The sequence below is a fragment of the Mesoplodon mirus genome (genome assembly GCF_964341445.2).
Source record: "Mesoplodon mirus genome assembly, chromosome: 12".
Taxonomy (NCBI): Eukaryota; Metazoa; Chordata; class Mammalia; order Artiodactyla; family Ziphiidae; genus Mesoplodon; species Mesoplodon mirus.
Window position 1 is genome coordinate 70,062,058 of NC_138988.1, and position 16,565 is coordinate 70,078,622.

At 42.3% G+C, this 16,565-nt stretch overlaps 1 protein-coding gene across 1 annotated transcript in view; it reads left to right on the top strand.

Moving 5' to 3' along the window:
• Positions 1 to 8,813: 8,813 nt before the first annotated feature.
• The window catches only part of CMTR1 (cap methyltransferase 1), a 63,371-nt gene continuing 55,619 nt past the window's right edge, over positions 8,814 to 16,565 (top strand). Inside the window, exons 1-2 of the mRNA XM_082639887.1 lie at positions 8,814 to 8,969; positions 10,948 to 11,082. Of these exons, the coding sequence (XP_082496013.1) occupies positions 10,953 to 11,082 (130 nt within the window). The 5' untranslated portion in view covers positions 8,814 to 8,969; positions 10,948 to 10,952. The remainder of the gene's footprint in view (positions 8,970 to 10,947; positions 11,083 to 16,565) is intronic.

Below are 16,565 nucleotides of genomic sequence, written 5' to 3' on the forward strand. Positions count from 1 at the left end.
TCATTGTACTTTGGATTTGCATTTCTATAATGATTTGTGATGTTGAGCATATTTTCATATGGTTGTTGGGCACTTCTATACTTCTTTGGAGAAATGTCTATTCAACTCTTTTGCCCATTTTTATTTTTTTATTTTTATTTTTTTTATATTTGTTTATTTAGGCTGTGCCGGGTTTTCCTTGCAGAACGCAGGCTTAGTTGTGGTATGTGGGATCTTAGTTCCCTGGCCAGGGATTGAACCTGGGCCCCCGGCCTTGGGAGCTCGGAGTTCTAACCACTGGACCACCAGGGAAGTCCCATTGCCCATTTTTAAATTGGGCTATTTGTTTTTATTGTTGTTATTGTATAATATCTATTAAAAAAAAACCTTTGTCTTGGAGGATACAAGATAATATACAAAAGTCAATCACTTTCGTATATACCAAAAATGAACAAATGGAATTTGAAATAAAAAATGCAATACTATTCATGTTAACATTCCCCAAAATGAAACACCTGGGTATAAATCTAACAAAATATACACAAGGGACTTCCCTGGTGGTCCAGTGGTTAAGACTCTGTGCTTCCATTGCAGGGGGCATGGGTTTGATCCCTGGTTGGGGAACTAAGATCCTGCATGCCACACAGTGCAGCCAAAACAAACAAAAAAACCTAAGCAAAAAAAATATATAAACAAGATCTGTATGAGGAAAACTGTAAAACTCTGATGAATTAAATCAAAGAATTAAATAAAATGGAGAGATATTCCATGTTCATGGATAGGGAATTCTCAGTATTGTCAAGACGTCAGTTCTTCCCAACTTGATCTATAGATTCAGTGCAATCCCAATCAAAATCCAGCAAGTTATTTTGTGGGTATTGACAAATTGATTCTAAAGTTTATGTGGAAAGCGGGAATAGAGGGAACGTACCTCAACATAATAAAGGCCATATATGACAAACCTACAGCTAACATTATACTCAATGGTGAAAAGCTGAAAGCATTTCCTAAAAGATGAGGAACAAGACAAGGATGCCCACTCTTGCCACTTTTATTCAACATATTTTTGCAAGCCATAGCCACGGCAATCAGAGAAGAAAAAGAAATAAAAGGAATCCAAATAGGGAAAGAAGAAGTAAAACTGTCACTGTTTGCAGATGACATGATACTATACATAGAAAATCCTAAAGATGCTACCAGAAAACTACTAGAGCTCATCAATGAACTCAGTAAAGTTGCAGGATACAAAATTGATACACAGAAAGCTCTTGCACTTCTATACACTAACAATGAAAGATAAGAGAAATTAAAGAAACAATCCCATTTACCATTGCATCAAAAAGAATAAAATACCTAGGAATAAACCTACCTAGGGAGACAAAAGACCTGCACCCTGAAAACTATAAGATGCTTATGAAAGAAATCGAAGATGATACAAACAGATGGAAAAATATACCATGTTCTTGGATGGAAGAATCAATATTGTCAAACTGACTCAACCACCCAAGGCAATCTACAGATTCAATGCAATCCCTATCAAATTACCAATGGCATTTTTCACAGAACTAGAGCAAAAAATCTTAAAATTTGTATGGAGACACAAAAGACCCTGAAGCAATTGGGGTCTTTTGCCAAAGCAATCTTGAGAAAGAAAAATGGAGCTGGAGGAATTAGGCTCCCTGACTTCAGACTGTACAGTAAGTCCCCTACACATGAACCTTCAAGTTGTGAAATTTCAAAGATATAAACGTGTGTTCACATGTCCAATCACGTAAGTTAGTTCATGTGTCTGGCATACATTGTCACATGTGTGCATCCTCTACAAGTGGTTGTATAGTACTGAATAGAGTACAGTAGTACAGTAGTACAGTATTTTTATTTCAAGCCCAGGATGTCCGGAAGCAAGTGTAAAAGCAGTGGTATATAGCTGATTGTGTTAGTTGGGTACCTAGGCTAACTTTGTTGGACTTACGAACAAATTGGACTTACGAACATGCTCTCAGAACAGAACTCATTCGTATGTAGGGGACTTATTGTACTACAAAGCTACAGTCATCAAAACAGTATGGTACTGGCACAAAAACAGAAATATAGATCAATGGAACAGGATAGAAAGCCCAGAAATAAACCTACCCACCTATGGTCAATTAATGTACGACAAAGGAGGCAAGACTATACAATGGAGGAAAGACAGTCTCTTCAATAAATGATGCTGGGAAAAATGGTCAGCTACATGTAAAAAAGTTAAATTAGAACATTCTTTAACACCATACACAAAAATAAACTCAAAATGGATTAAAGACCTAAATGTAAGACCAGATACTATAAAACTCTTAGAGGAAAACATAGGCAGAACAACACTCTTTGACATAAATAGCAGCATAAATGACATAATGACATAAATATGACATAAATATCTTTTTTGAGCCGTCTCCTAGAGTAATGGAAATAAAAACAAAAATAAACAAATGGGACCTAAGTAAATGCAAAAGCTTTTGCACAGCAAAGGAAACCATTGACAAAACAAAAAAAACAACCCAGAGAATGGGAGAAAATATTTGCAAATGATGTGACTGACAAGGGATTAGTCTCCAAGATTTGCAAACAGCTCATGCAGCTCAATATCAAAAAACCAAACAACCCAATCAAAAAATGGGCAGAAGACCTACGTAGACATTTCTCCAAAGAAGACATACAGATAGCCAAGAAGCACATGAAAGATGCTCAACATCACTAATTATTAGAGAAATGCAAATCAAAACTACAATGAAATATCACCTCACACCAGTCAGAATGGCCATGAAAAAAAATCTACAAATAATAAATGCTGGAAAGGGTGTGGAGAAAGGGGAACCCTCCTGCACTGTTGGTGGGAATGTAAATTGGTACAGCCACTATGGAGAACAGTATGGAGGTACCTTAAAAAACTAAAAATAGAGCTACCATATGATCCAGCAATCCCACTCCTGGGCATATATCTGTAGAAAAACATGGTTCAAAAAGATACATCCAACCCAGTGTTCATTGCAGCGCTGTTTACAATAGCCAAGACATGGAAACAACCTAAATGTCCATCGACAGATGAATGGATAAAGAAGATGTGGTATATATATATAATAGAATTTTACTCAGCCATTAAAAAAATGAAATAATGCTATTTGCAGCAACATGGATGGACCTGGAGATTATCATACTAAGTGAAGTAAGTCAGACAGAGAAAGACAAATATAATATGCTATCGCTTATATGTGGAATCTAAAAAAAATGATACAAATGAACTTATTTACAAAACAGAAACAGACTCAGAGAATGAACTTATGGTTACTGGGGGGAAGGGTTGGGGGGAGGGATAGAAGTGGGAGTTTGGGATTGGCATGTACACACTTCTGTATTTAAAATAGATAACCAACAAGGACCTACTGTATAGCACAGGGAACTCTGCTCGATATTCTGTAAAAACATAAATGAGAAAAGAATTGGAAAAAGAACAGATACATGTATATGGGAAAAAAATGTAGTTGAATGCACAACAATGTGAATGCACTTAATGTCATTGAATTGTACACTTAAAATGATGAAAATGGAAAATTTTATGTATATTTTACTTCTATAAAAAAACAAAAATATATTTGCAATAATATTAAAAAAATAAATTTTCTGTGAGTAGGCAAAAGATCCAGAATAGCCAACACATTACTGAAGGAGAAGAACAAAGTTGGAGGACTGACAGTACTCAACTTTAAGACTTACTATTAGGCCATAGTGATTAAGATATAGCAAAAGAATAAACAAATAGATTAATGGGCAAAATATAGAGCCCAGAAATAGACCTGCATATATATAATAGATTAATGGGCAAAATATAGAGCCCAGAAATAGACCTGCATATATATAGCCAACTGATCTTTGACAAAGGAAAAATGGCAGTACAGTGGAGCAAAGATAGTCTTTTAAAAAATGGCACTAGAGAAAAAAAAATGATACCAGAACAACCGGACAGTCACTCTTAAAACTCTTAGAACTTAATAATAAGATAACAAGGGACTTCCCTGGTGGTCCAGTGGTTAAGAATCCATCTTGCAATGCAAGGGATGGCGGTTCGATCCCTGGTCAGGGAACTAAGATTCCACGTGCTGCGGGGCAGCTAAGCCAGCGTGCCGCAACTACAGAGCCCATGAGCTCTGGGCCCTCACACCACAATGAAAGATCCTGCGTGCCGCAACTAAGACCCGACGCAGCCAAAAAATAAATAAATAATAATAATAAGATAACAAATAACCTAATTAAAAAATGGGACAAAGACCTTAACAGACCTCACCAAAGATACACACATAATAAACAAGTATATGAAAAGATGTTCCATATCATAGGTCATCAGGGAAATGCAAATTAGAACAAGATACCACTACACCCATACTAGAGTGGCCAAAATTTGGAATATTGACAACCCTAGTGCTGGTGTGGATGTGGAAAAGTGGGAAATCTCATACATTGCTGGTGGGAATGCAAAATGATACAGCCACTTTGGAAGACAGTTTGGCAGTTTCTTATAAAACTAAACATACTCTTAACATATGATCCAGTAATTGTGCCCCTTGGTATTTACCCAAATGTATTGAAAAATTATGTCCACAGAAAAACCTGCATATGAATGTTTATAGAAACTTTATTTGTAATGTCCAAAATTTGGAAGTAACCAAGATGTCCTTCAGTATGTGAATGGATAAATAAAACTGGGATACATCCAGACAATGGAATATTATTCAGTGTTAAAAAGAAATAAGCTGGGACTTCCCTGGTGGCGCAGTGGTTAGGAATCTGTCTGCCAATGCAGGGGACACAGGTTTGATCCCTGGTCCAGGAAGATCCCATATGCTGTGGAGCAACTAAGCCCATGCGCCACAACTACTGAGCCTGCATTCTAGAGCCCATGAGCCACAACTACTGAAGCCCGCGCGCCTAGAGCCCATGATCTGCAATAAGAGAAGCCACCGCAGTAAGAAGCCCATGCACCACAATGAAGAGTAGCCCCCGCTCGCCACAACTAGAGAAAGCCTATGTGCAGCAAAGACCCAATCCAGCCAAAAATAAATAAATAAAGAAATAAGCTATCAAACTATGAAAAGACATGGAGGAACCTTAAGTGAATCAAAGAAACAAAACAAAAACCACGCGATTTCCTCCAGTTTCTCTGACCTGTAGGGACTTATTTCTTGCTTCTGGGATAAGAAATAGATGGTTTCTTGGAGCCCTTTCCATCTGCACCCCTTACACGTTCCAGGTTTCAGGCTGCCTTTCAGTCCTGTCCAGGAGATACCAGAGGGGGAACAACTGGGAAACTCACCCTGATTTGGTAGTTCTTTGACTTCTGTTTTTCCTTCCAAGAATTCTGCTGGGCTTCGCTGGTGGCACAGTGGTTAAGAATCCGCCTGCCAATGCAGGGGACATGGGTTCAAGCCCTGGTCTGGGAAGATCCCACATGCCGCGGAGCAGCTGGGCCTGCCTGTTGTGCCACAACTATTGAGCCTGTGCTCTAGAGCCCGCAAGCCACAACTACTGAGCTCACATGCCACAGCTACTGAAGCCTGTGCGCCTAGATCCCGTGCTCAGCAACAAGAGAAGCCCATGCACCGCAACGAAGAGTAGCCCCTGCTCGCCACAACTAGAGAAAGCCTGTGCACAGCAACAAAGACCCAACACAGCCAAGAATAAATAAATAAAATAAATAAATTTATTTTAAAAAAAGAAGAATTCTGCTACCATTTCTTTTCATAATCCTCAGATAGGTGTTGCATGCATTCTGCCTAGGTTATAAATTGCATTCAGTGGAAGAAATGGGATGGAATGTGTTTTCTCCATTTTGACAGGAATTGGAAACTTCTGTTTCTCTTTCTGTTGTTGGGTATTATATATTTTTTTGGAAATAAGTCATTTGTCAAATATTTGTACTGTGAATGTTTTTCTTTCAGTCCGTGGCTTGCCTATTCAATTTCTTAACGGTGTCTTTTGATGAGCAGAAGCCTTTTTATTTTGTGAAGTCTATTTTTCTCAATTTTTTCTTCTGATTAATGCTCTCTGGGTCCTTTGTAAAAAATATCTTTGTCTACTCCAAGTCTGCAAAGATATTTTTCTATGTTTTCTTTTTTTAAACTTCTGTTTTCCCCTGTTTTATTGAGATATAATTGATATAACATTGTATGTTCAAGGTGTAAAACATAATAATTTGATATATGTATATATTGGAAAATGATTACCACAGTAAGTTAACATCCAGCACCTCACATGGTTATAACTTTCAAATATACAATACGTTATTGCTAACTATAGTCACCTATGTTTTCTTTTATAAGCTTTTTTTTTCTTTTCCGTTTTTGCTCTTTGTTTAGGTCTGATCCTTTTTTTTTTTTTTTTTTTTTTTTTTTTTTGCGGTACGCGGTCCTCTCACTGTTGTGGCCTCAGGCTCTGGACGCGCAGGCTCAGCGGCCATGGCTCACTGGCCCAGCCGCTCCGCGGCACGTGGGATCTTCCCGGACCAGGGCACGAACCCGTGTCCCCTGCATCAGCAGGCGGACTCTCAACCGCTGCGCCACCAGGGAAGCCCAGGTCTGATCCATTTTGATTTAATTTTACATATGGTGTAAGGTAGGAATCAAGATTCATCTTTCCCCTATATATTTATCTGGTTGTTCCAGCATTATTCACTGGATTTACTCATATGTATAAAAGTAAATTTATCATTAATTTTCCTGTGTTTTAAATGCATTCTCATTATTTAACGCTTTACATTAAAAGTAAATCACAATTTAAAAGTAACTGTATTTCGGGGCTTCCCTGGTGGCGCAGTGGTTGAGAGTCCACCTGCCGATGCGGGGGACGCGGGTTCGTGCCCCGGTCCGGGAAGATCCCACGTGCCGCGGAGCGGCTGGGCCCGTGAGCCATGACCACGGAGCCTGCGCGTCCGGAGCCTGTGCTCCGCAACGGGAGAGTCCACAACAGTGAGAGGCCCGTGTACCGCAAAAAAAAAAAGTAACTGTATTTCAAATAATTGATTTCCTTTGTAATCCTATACATAGTATATTATGCCCTTCAAATTATCATTTTGAGAATGGGTTCACAAGCTTTACAAGATTACCAAAGGTATCCAATACATGTTAAGAATAATGTCTTAACCCATGTTAAGAACCCCTGGTGAGGTGGAAAGACACAGCTTTAGAACAGTTTAAATGCTCATTTGTTGCTTCCTAGCTCTGTGACCTGGGGCACATCACTTAACCTTCATTCATTTTCCATACTTCCACATATTCAATTAAATGTCTATTGCGTACCTACTACCAGCCACAATATTAAATCTTATGGATTTAATACAGACAGACATAACCTTTCCTGTACAAAGTTTACAGCTGAGTGGGGAGGCAGATGAGTCAGTGGGTCATTATACAAGACTGGTGAGTGCTTTGATAGTGAATGACAGAAGGCTATGGAAGCTTAGGGGGACTCCCCACTCAGACTTGTGGGGTCAGGAAAGATTACCAGAGATAAGAACACTAAACAGGCCTCAGGATAAGTGGACATTATCCAAGCAAAGAGAGGGAGAAGAGCAATCCAGGAAAGGGGATGAACTCTTTCGAGAGGCATGGCATGGTTGAGAAACCAAGAGAAAACCGCAATGGGGAGAACTAAGGGACCAGTAGCTCAAAGTATGACTGCAGAAGGGGTCAGATGAGAGGGTCTTGTATGCCATCCTAAGGACATTGGCTTCATCCTAAGAGAAGTGAGAAGCCATTGATGGGCTTTCATCATTGATGGGTTGTAACAGGATCAAATTCGTTTTTTTTTCTTTTAATAACTTTGATTTGTGGAGACTGCACTAGAGGGATCCCGACTGGAGACAGGGACAATGATTTGGAGATTATTGGAGAAATCCTGAGGAGAGAAGGTGAGTGCGTGGTTAGTGGCAATGTGGATGGAGAATGGATAGATTGGGATAATTTGTAGGTAAACGCAATAAAGTATATACTGGAGGCTCTGGGGCATGAGAGGAGATTTCTGGTTGGACCAATGGTGGTGTAATTCACTGGAAAAAGAGCAGGCTTATGGGAGAATATAAGGTCAGACTTGAATCTATGGGTGTGAAGTGACTGAGTGAGGATGTTCGTCAGACTTTTGGCCATATTGGTCTGAAGATCAGAAGAGGGGTTTGGCAAAGGAAGCCATCTGTGTCCATATGGTAAAATGCCACAGGCGGCCTTCTTTCTTTCCTCTGGACCTTCGTTCAATATCTGTAGAGAATGTACTGTATGCTGCGTGTTGGGGATACAGCAGTGAACAAGAAGACTGGGTTTCTGCCCTCAACCAGTTTTCCGTTTACCTCTCTAAACTTGTTCCTTTTTTTTTTTTTTTTTTTTGGCCGCGCCGGGGGCCTTGTGGGATCTTAGTTCCCTAACCAGGGATAGAACCCGTGCTCCAGAAATGGAAGCGTGGAGTCCTAACCACTGGACCGCCAGGGAATTCCCTCTCTAAACTTGTTCTTAATCTGTAAAATTAAGATAATAATGAGATTAAGAGAGATGAGTTGATGTGATGGCACCTGGCCTTTTTTGTTTTTAATATTTGTGTCTCGTACGCAAAGCCGGAAGATACCTGGTTACTTTTGCTTTTGTATCCTTTCCCCGTTGGGTCTTCTGCGCAGGCGCTCTGGGCTGCTCGGGGGCAGGGGGTGGGGCGGGCCAGAACTAAAGCGGTCTGCCCCGGGGCCAGGGCCCGGGAGGGTGGAGGGAGCTGGATGCCCTGACGTCATCAAGCTGCGCGTCCCGCAGGGCGGGACCCGAGCGCGACTACGCGACCAGCGGACCGGGGCGGGCTTGTGGGGAAGCGAAACTGGGGGAGGAGGCGGCGGCTCTGGCAGCGGCAGGGCCAGGCCTGGTGGCGGCGGCATCGGCGGCCTGATCCCCCCCTCTCCGCTCCTTGGCAGCTCGCCCTCTTCCCTCAGCGTGAGTGCCGACGCGCGGCCCGGGGGGAGCGAGCGGGCGGGCCCGCGGGCTCAGTATCTTCCCCTCGGCCCCCCACGGGCGGTCGTGACCCTCACCGCCCTTTCTCTCTCCCTTCCTCCTTTATACCCTTCTTCCCCGCGCCCCATCCCCAGTCCACCAGCTGCCGCTGCCAAACGTCTCTGCGCACACATTCAGACACTCACGTTATCTACAAATGAAAAGACTGGCCCGGGGAGATGTGAGCTCATCTCTTCCCTCTATGAATAGGGGTGGTAGTGTGAAACCGAGGCCCAGGTAGAGAAGACTGGAGAGGGGATTTGAACCCCTTCCCTGGGGGAGCAGCAGGTAGAACCAGGCCTTCTGCCTTCCACTTAGAAGTTCTCTGCCAGGGCACATTCTTTTGGATGTGTAGGTCACTTGAGCTGGGCACTGGTTAGCTGTGCGGCCTTCCCCTCTCGGGCCTCAGTTTCTTTTAGTGGAAAAGGAGAGGGTTGAATGAGGTGATTTGGAAGGCCCAAATCTAAGGTGGTTTGGGAGGAGCATCGGTATCTCCTGCCTTTCGGACGCTATTTCCTCTCCTTTGTTGGCACCTACCTCAGCACAGTTCTTGAGTTTCCTGTGCTTCCAGTCTCCCCCGGAGTCGCTAGGAATCAGAGGACCCTTTTTGCTTACGTTATGGGCCTTTGGGGTGAGGGGTTATTTAACACCGTAGTTTAAAGTGAAATGTGGCTCAGCCTGGTTTTGCTTTCTGTTTGTTCAACGTCTCCTGTTCTTCCTACTTCCGCAGATAGCCCCTGCCTGTGCCTAGTAAGAGGCTGCCTCCTTAGGAAGGAGGAGATTATGTGTTGGGTAGGCTGCCTCATCCTTGAGCTGGAGAGAAGTGAAACGTGATTCATGTTTGAATCATGAGGGGATCAGTGGTATCTTTGGATTTCATCACTCTCTTGCTGCTGTGACCCATACTGTAAGCCTGTTCTTGTGCACCTGCAACTCCCCTTTCCTAAGGAATTGCAGCGCAGCTGAGCACCCACCTGTTTGCTCCTATTTTTGAGTACTTTCTCTTTTCTGAGTCCTCTTATAGCCAACGGTTGTGTGTAAACCACACCATTCACTTCTATTCCTAATTGTTCTTTAATTTGATCATTCCTTAAGATTTCAGGAATCTCATAATCACTTCATTCCATCTCATTTTTTCCCCTCATGCTTGCCTCTCATGCTTACCCATGGGCATGGATGATGGTGACATGGTGCCTTGCCTGTTTCCATTCTTTTTTGTGGAGGTGGGTTCTTGTTCTTAAAATTGTTTTTGTACCTGAGTCCTATGATATGGCTACCTCCGGTCCTGCTAACTTTCCCACTCTTCTGTTTTCTCAGTTCTAAGTCAACCACTACTTCCATTCCTTACTCCGTTTAAAAACTTGCCCAATTCTCCCATGTTTTCAAACATCCTGAAGTAAACCAAAACCCAACATTTGTATCATATTGTATAATCTCTTAATTGTCCTGGTGAAATAATAATGGTGATGTAGCAATCATTCTGGGATGATTTTTTCACCTTGGAAATATTTGTTGATATTCATCAGGTTTCATAATTAATTTCAAGTATACATGGTTGTCACACATGGCCAGTGTTGCATCAAAAATACAGAATAACAAGTACGCAAGGTCTTTTTCCTCCTGTGGCTCGTGGAGTTGATCCATGGCTTTTTGGTATCTGACACCAATGGCCCAGAGGCTGCTGGGTCTGTGAGCACCACATTTTCCAGTAAAACTAACAGCTGTTATTGAAAACCAGAGCTTGGCTAGCATCCTTCCTGGACCTCATTCTGAGGAAGAAGCTATTCAAGTGCTGGCAATGGAAGCTGTTTGGAGTTGCCAACGTTCATGCATTAATGGTTCATTCCCATTCTTTGGAATTCCTGCTGTGATCCTAGTGTCTCTGACAAGGGCAGCTGACTATCTGGATTTGTGGTTGCAGCAACAATGAGGAGGAGAAATGATTCAGAATGCACTGCCCCTCTCAAGAAACAGAAGAAAAGAGTTGCAGAGCTTGCCCTGAACCTCAGCTCTACATCTGACGATGAACCTCCCTCTGTCAATCATTCAGCAAAAGGTAAGCTTGCCTGTGTGGTCAGAGGCCACTGACCATCTGGTTATTTGAATCGCTGATGCCTGAGTTGGGCAGAATACAGTTCAGTGTCTCTTGAGGAAGATTAGGCAAATTCTACAGAGAGATACTGGTTGTAGACTCTCCTCTCTTTTGCCATTCTCCTCCTGGGAGTTGGGAACATGTTTTAACTAAAAAATTGGAATTTTTACAGGTGTGCCTTAGTTCTGTTGTGGTCCTTCAGTAGGTGGCACTCTTTTGCTGCCTTAAACCAGGTGGAAGTAGTGGTGAGCATTGAGTGCCCTGTGCTCTCAGCTGTTAATGATCTTGGGGCTCTTTCACAGGGCTGGGCTCTTTGCTGCAGTGATCTGGCCTAATTCCCCTCAAGTTCTTGCATTCTGTTTCCTCAATTCCCTCAGCAGTTATGATCAGAAACACCCAAATGAATTGGAGCATCCCTGTGTTGACTGTTTACTTTAAGCTCTAAGGATTTCACTGATCTAGTTGAAACTAGCATTTTGCTTTGCCTGTTTTTTAGGGTTACAGATGTTCACAGTTTCCACAGGTGCTTTCTTTTTTTTTTTTTTTTTTTTAAAAAACAGTTTTATTATCCCCTACCCTGTTTTCTCACCGTTGTGGTCTCTCCTGTTGTGGAGCACAGGCTCCGGATGCGCAGGCTCAGCGGCCATGGCTCACGGGCCCAGCCGCTCTGCAGCATGTGGTATCTTCCCGGACCGGGGCACGAACCCGTGTCCCCTGAATTGGCAGGTGGACTCTCAACCACTGTGCCACCAGGGAAGCCCCACAGGTGCTTTCTATGAGAAATTGTGAAGCGTCTCAGAGCTTGCCTGAAATACCAAACAATTAGAAGTAGTTCCATTTGCATTTACTTTACTTGCCAGCTGTATTAATTTCCTAACAAAGTACCACAAATTGGGTAGCTTAAAACAATAGAAATTTATTCTCCACACTTCTGGAGGCTAGAAGTCTAAAATCAATGTGCCAGCAGGGCCATGCTCCCTCCCAAGGCTCTAGGGAAGAATCCTTCCTTGCCTTTTCTAGTTTCTGGTGGTTGCTGGTGATCCTTGTGTTCCTTGGCTTGTAGCAGCATAATTCCAGTCTCTGCCTCTGTGTGTGTCTGTGTTCAAATTTCCCTCTTCTTATGAGGATATCAGTCATTGGATGAGGGCCCACCCTAATCCAGTATGACTTCATCTTAATTTGATTACATCTGCAAAGACCCTGTTTCCAAATGCCATGTTCCCAGGTGCTGGGTGGACATGACCTTTTGGGCACTATTTAAGCCAGTACACCAGCAGTCTTGCATTTTGTATCCTCTGCTGGGTCACTGGTAAATTGGAATGAAATTTGGTGACAGATTGATGACTGAAAGAGTGTGAAGAATCCTTTGAGGGTGATAGAAAATACAATTTATTCTCAACTGGTTTGCTAATTGAAGGGCAGTTACTCATCAGTTGTACTGAGTAGCTGGTCCAGAAAGGAGAAGCTTGACAGGCCTTACATACAGCTAATGAAGCCTTTGGGGCAGCTGTGATCCTGGCTGGATCAAGAGACTCTCTTATAACCTTGTGTGTAGAGATACGTGTGCCTTTAAAGTTGTCACAGTGTATTCCAGGGTAGGTGAGAAAGGCTGTATGTAATTGAGGTTACTAAGTGGGAGAGCAAAAATATATTGGGCATATAGGTTCTAGGACCTGTTGAGGAAAGGGAGTTTTGCTTATCACCTGGGATTTGAGCAACTTGATGAAGGTAGAGTCTCCTTGGGCAGGGCTCTGGGTTAGTGGGAGAAATGGCCTGCAAGAAAGGGAGAGCGTGCCTGGGGGAATAAATGATATTTAGGTGGTGGAGGTATCTGGTTCTAAGTGGATCTTGGGGGAGGTCTGCTCTCAAGAGAATGGCTCCCAGGTAGAGGAAGGTGTATAGTTAAGGATCTTTCAAGGGAACCAGTCTAATTTAAATTTCAAGCTTTTAAAAATGTGACTGTGAATTGAGATTATCCTCCTCCCTCCCACCCTCCCACGAACTCCCTTTAATTGTACCACATGTCTTTAACCTTTTCTAGAAGTAGCACCATATGACTCAGTCAGGATTGACTGTTGCTGTTTGTACAGAATGGAAATCTAGAGGTGGCCTGTACCTTGTATGTGTCTGGCAATAGGCCGTTTGGTCCCTTTCATTTGCAGAAAAATGAGGCAGGAGACAGAGTCAAACAAACATTGTTAGATTTCCCTGGGTCAGCTAATTTTAGGAAGGGCAGCTCCACACTGACAGAAAACCTCTGAGGGCTGGAGTCTGGTGTCTTCATCAGCAAGACTGCTCTCTGTGCCCCTCCCCCTGCAACCCCATGCCTGGTGTGGAATAAATGCTCAGTAAATATTTACTGAATAAAACTGATGGAAGGCAACAGTAGTATCTTTTCCAAGAAGCTTAAAATGCTTTGCCTCATTCATTTTGCCTATGCCTCCTCCAGTCTGCAGAGGATCATTTCATTAAGTACTTCGCATTTATATCATCTCTGTTCTGTGCTGGCTTCTCTTAGGCATCCCCTGGACAGTGTGCCCTGGTAGTTAACTGTCTCGCCAGAAACTACATATCCCCTGAGATCTATATGCGGCTTTCCTATTCAAGTCATTGCATTAAAGCAGGTGTGTTTCCTTTTGCTCCAACCCCTTCTACCCAGACATACTGTTGAACAGATGATTGAAAAATACTCTTTAGGGAGTACAAAAAAAAAAGTAGCTGCTATTTCTGTCTGTCTGGGCCTTGTTTGTGCTTTCTCTGCTAGATCAATGTGATGACTCATTAATAGATCTATTTAGTTTAATCGGTTTTTATTTTACATTATTGACAGGGTAGCTGCATTGCCAGTCAGAGTCTAACACCTGACCAGACTAAAGAAGAAAAGGGATGTTGTTGTCATGGCCACTGGGGCATCATATACTCTTTAGAGTATTTTAAGAGGAATTTGAAGGCATTTTCAAGCCTAAAGAAACTCTTGGAAATTTGCTATTAAATAACGTTTTGAAGCAAGGAGATTCAGATGGAGGTCATTTTTTTCTTTTTGGTTGTTTGTCACAGGGAAACTGTGGTCTAGAGCCCAAGACAATTTCCTTTTCTCTTCAGCTGTGCATCTAATGTGGGCTCCTGGCCCTCCCACAGCATGTTGCTTTGGAAGTGGCTGGGCTCCTTCACCAGCACCACACTGAAAGTGCCTTCCCCTCCGTCAGGTTTAATTCTTCGCTAAATAGGCCATTTTCCCTGAAACACCATCGTTTTCCTGTCAGCCCAGATTCATGACCTTAATCAAAAACTTCCTTTATTGGTGTCTGTTTAAATTGCTTTAACGAGTTACCATTTGTCTGGCATGAAGGAGAAATTGAGTCTTTAACCAGGAATGAGTGTATTCCACAGCAGTTGTTAGGCAGGATGTGGTGTTTATTAAAGTCCATAATTTATTCTTCTGCATCTGTGTGCTGCTCACCTTGGCCAGTAGTGGTTAGAGCTGTCCCTCCTTGTGTGTTGTCACTGTCATTTTTAATCTTGGCATGTTTGACCTACTGTTCTGTTATGGAAAATTTTGTCAGTAGCTGGGAAATCTCTGATTCTTCTATAAAATGAACCTGTTTTCTTTAAACTGACTTAAGAGTAATGATTTCTATCAGGTAGAGAAGAAATCTTAAATGAAAGCTCTAAATAATGTCTTGGGCTCTCTGGTAGGTTTTAGAAGGGGAGCTCCTGGGGAGGTAAATGGGAATGCCACCCAATTTTGGCAAGTTCTTAATGAAACTCATGATTTTAATAGACTGACCTTATTACTCCTGTTAATTTATATCCTCATCACAAGATTGTCTGCCCAATGTTTGCTAAATTCTTAGCAGTCTTGGGAGGCTGAACTTCCTCTTTAGTTCCTGCTGCAGCCAAGACAGTTGTCTTCTTTTCATCTGAAAAGAGTGGCCCCAAAGGCCCAGGGTGAAAATGAGTAGTGGCTGTGGCAGTCTGTGGACATCAGGACTAATCTAGAGAACTTTGTCTTAAATCATGTCAGGCTGAGAATTGGCTTTAAATAGCACATGAAATAAAAGAGAGAAGTAAGGCTTATCTGCTTATCCAGCACACTTTTTGATCTCACAAAGAAAAGCCTTGTAGGGTGATATTTTAGCTCTCATCAACCTCATTCTCAGAACCTGGACAGGACAGCTATCTGTACATTAGGTAACACCTAAGGAAGAGGAATGGAGTGGAAAGATCTTTGTGCCAGAGTCTGGTGCTAGAATATTGCACCAGAGCCACCAAGGATTTGTCCAATGAGCCTTGCACCCAAATTTGGTTCTTCCTGTCATTTTGGTCCAAAAATGGCATGAGGACAAAGAAAACAAAAGATCTCTCTCTGAGATCTGAGGGTGGCAGGAACCCTGCATGCCCAGGAATGATATTCATACCATTGATGGGTGCCCAGTGATGGATCCTTAAGCAAACCTAACAGCCTGGCTACTCCCTAGAGCTGGACCAAGGGCACACTCTCCTTTGAGAAGGACATCAGGTTTTCCTAACCTTTATATAGATAGACCTGTGAATCTCCAGATAGCTGGTGAAAGAAATAACAGCTGATTTAACATTGTAGCTTCTAGGTTAGTCTCTGGATTCCTGGGCTGCCCAGGGAAACTATAGGGCAGTGCTCAGGGAGCTGCCCCCATTCCTGCACTAATCGGTACAGGTTGGAGGCATGGAAGCAACTGAGTGAAGAGACTCTGCACCTTTGGAAGCACAGTTCTTTAACATATGGGAGCTCTGTTGCAGAGCACATTTCTCCTTCATGTGGGCAATGAGAGATGAGAGGCCCAGGCTTAGTTTTAAGCTACTCAGAAGGTCTTTCCCCTCATATCTGCTGTCCTCTGAAGATTTCTCTGGAAAGGAACCAAATTCTGCACAAGGCTTAGAATGATACTTTATTTCTTTATAGCTTTCTTTTAAACCCTAATTTTCAAAGTAATATATTCTTATTTCTCACACAGAAAATGCAGAAAAGGCAAAACAAAATAAATATCACCGCACATCTCAGTTTCCATGGTTACTCATTGTTAATGTTCTGGGTCTTTCCTTCTGAGTAGCAGTCTCTGGCACTCTGTGACGTGTGCTGCATTGGTCCATGTAAGCGAGTCAGCTCCTTATTGAGGGAATTGAACAGCCACCTTTTTAAAAGGACGAAGGCAGATTTGGTGCCTCTCATTCAGGGATATTCTCAACCAGAATTCCTCCTTAGGAGCCAGAATTTTGGTTTTAAGTTTATTCTAATTTTTTCACACATGTTCACCTGCCTTTCTTTTGCAAAATGTTTTACCCTTAAAAATGCATATTTATTTTAGCTATTGGAGTTTTAAGCTCTCTGGGGGTAAGATTGTTACTTTTGGATAGTACTCCATTGTATATAGCATGGACCGTTTATAAAACAGGTCCTGAACCAAAGTTGT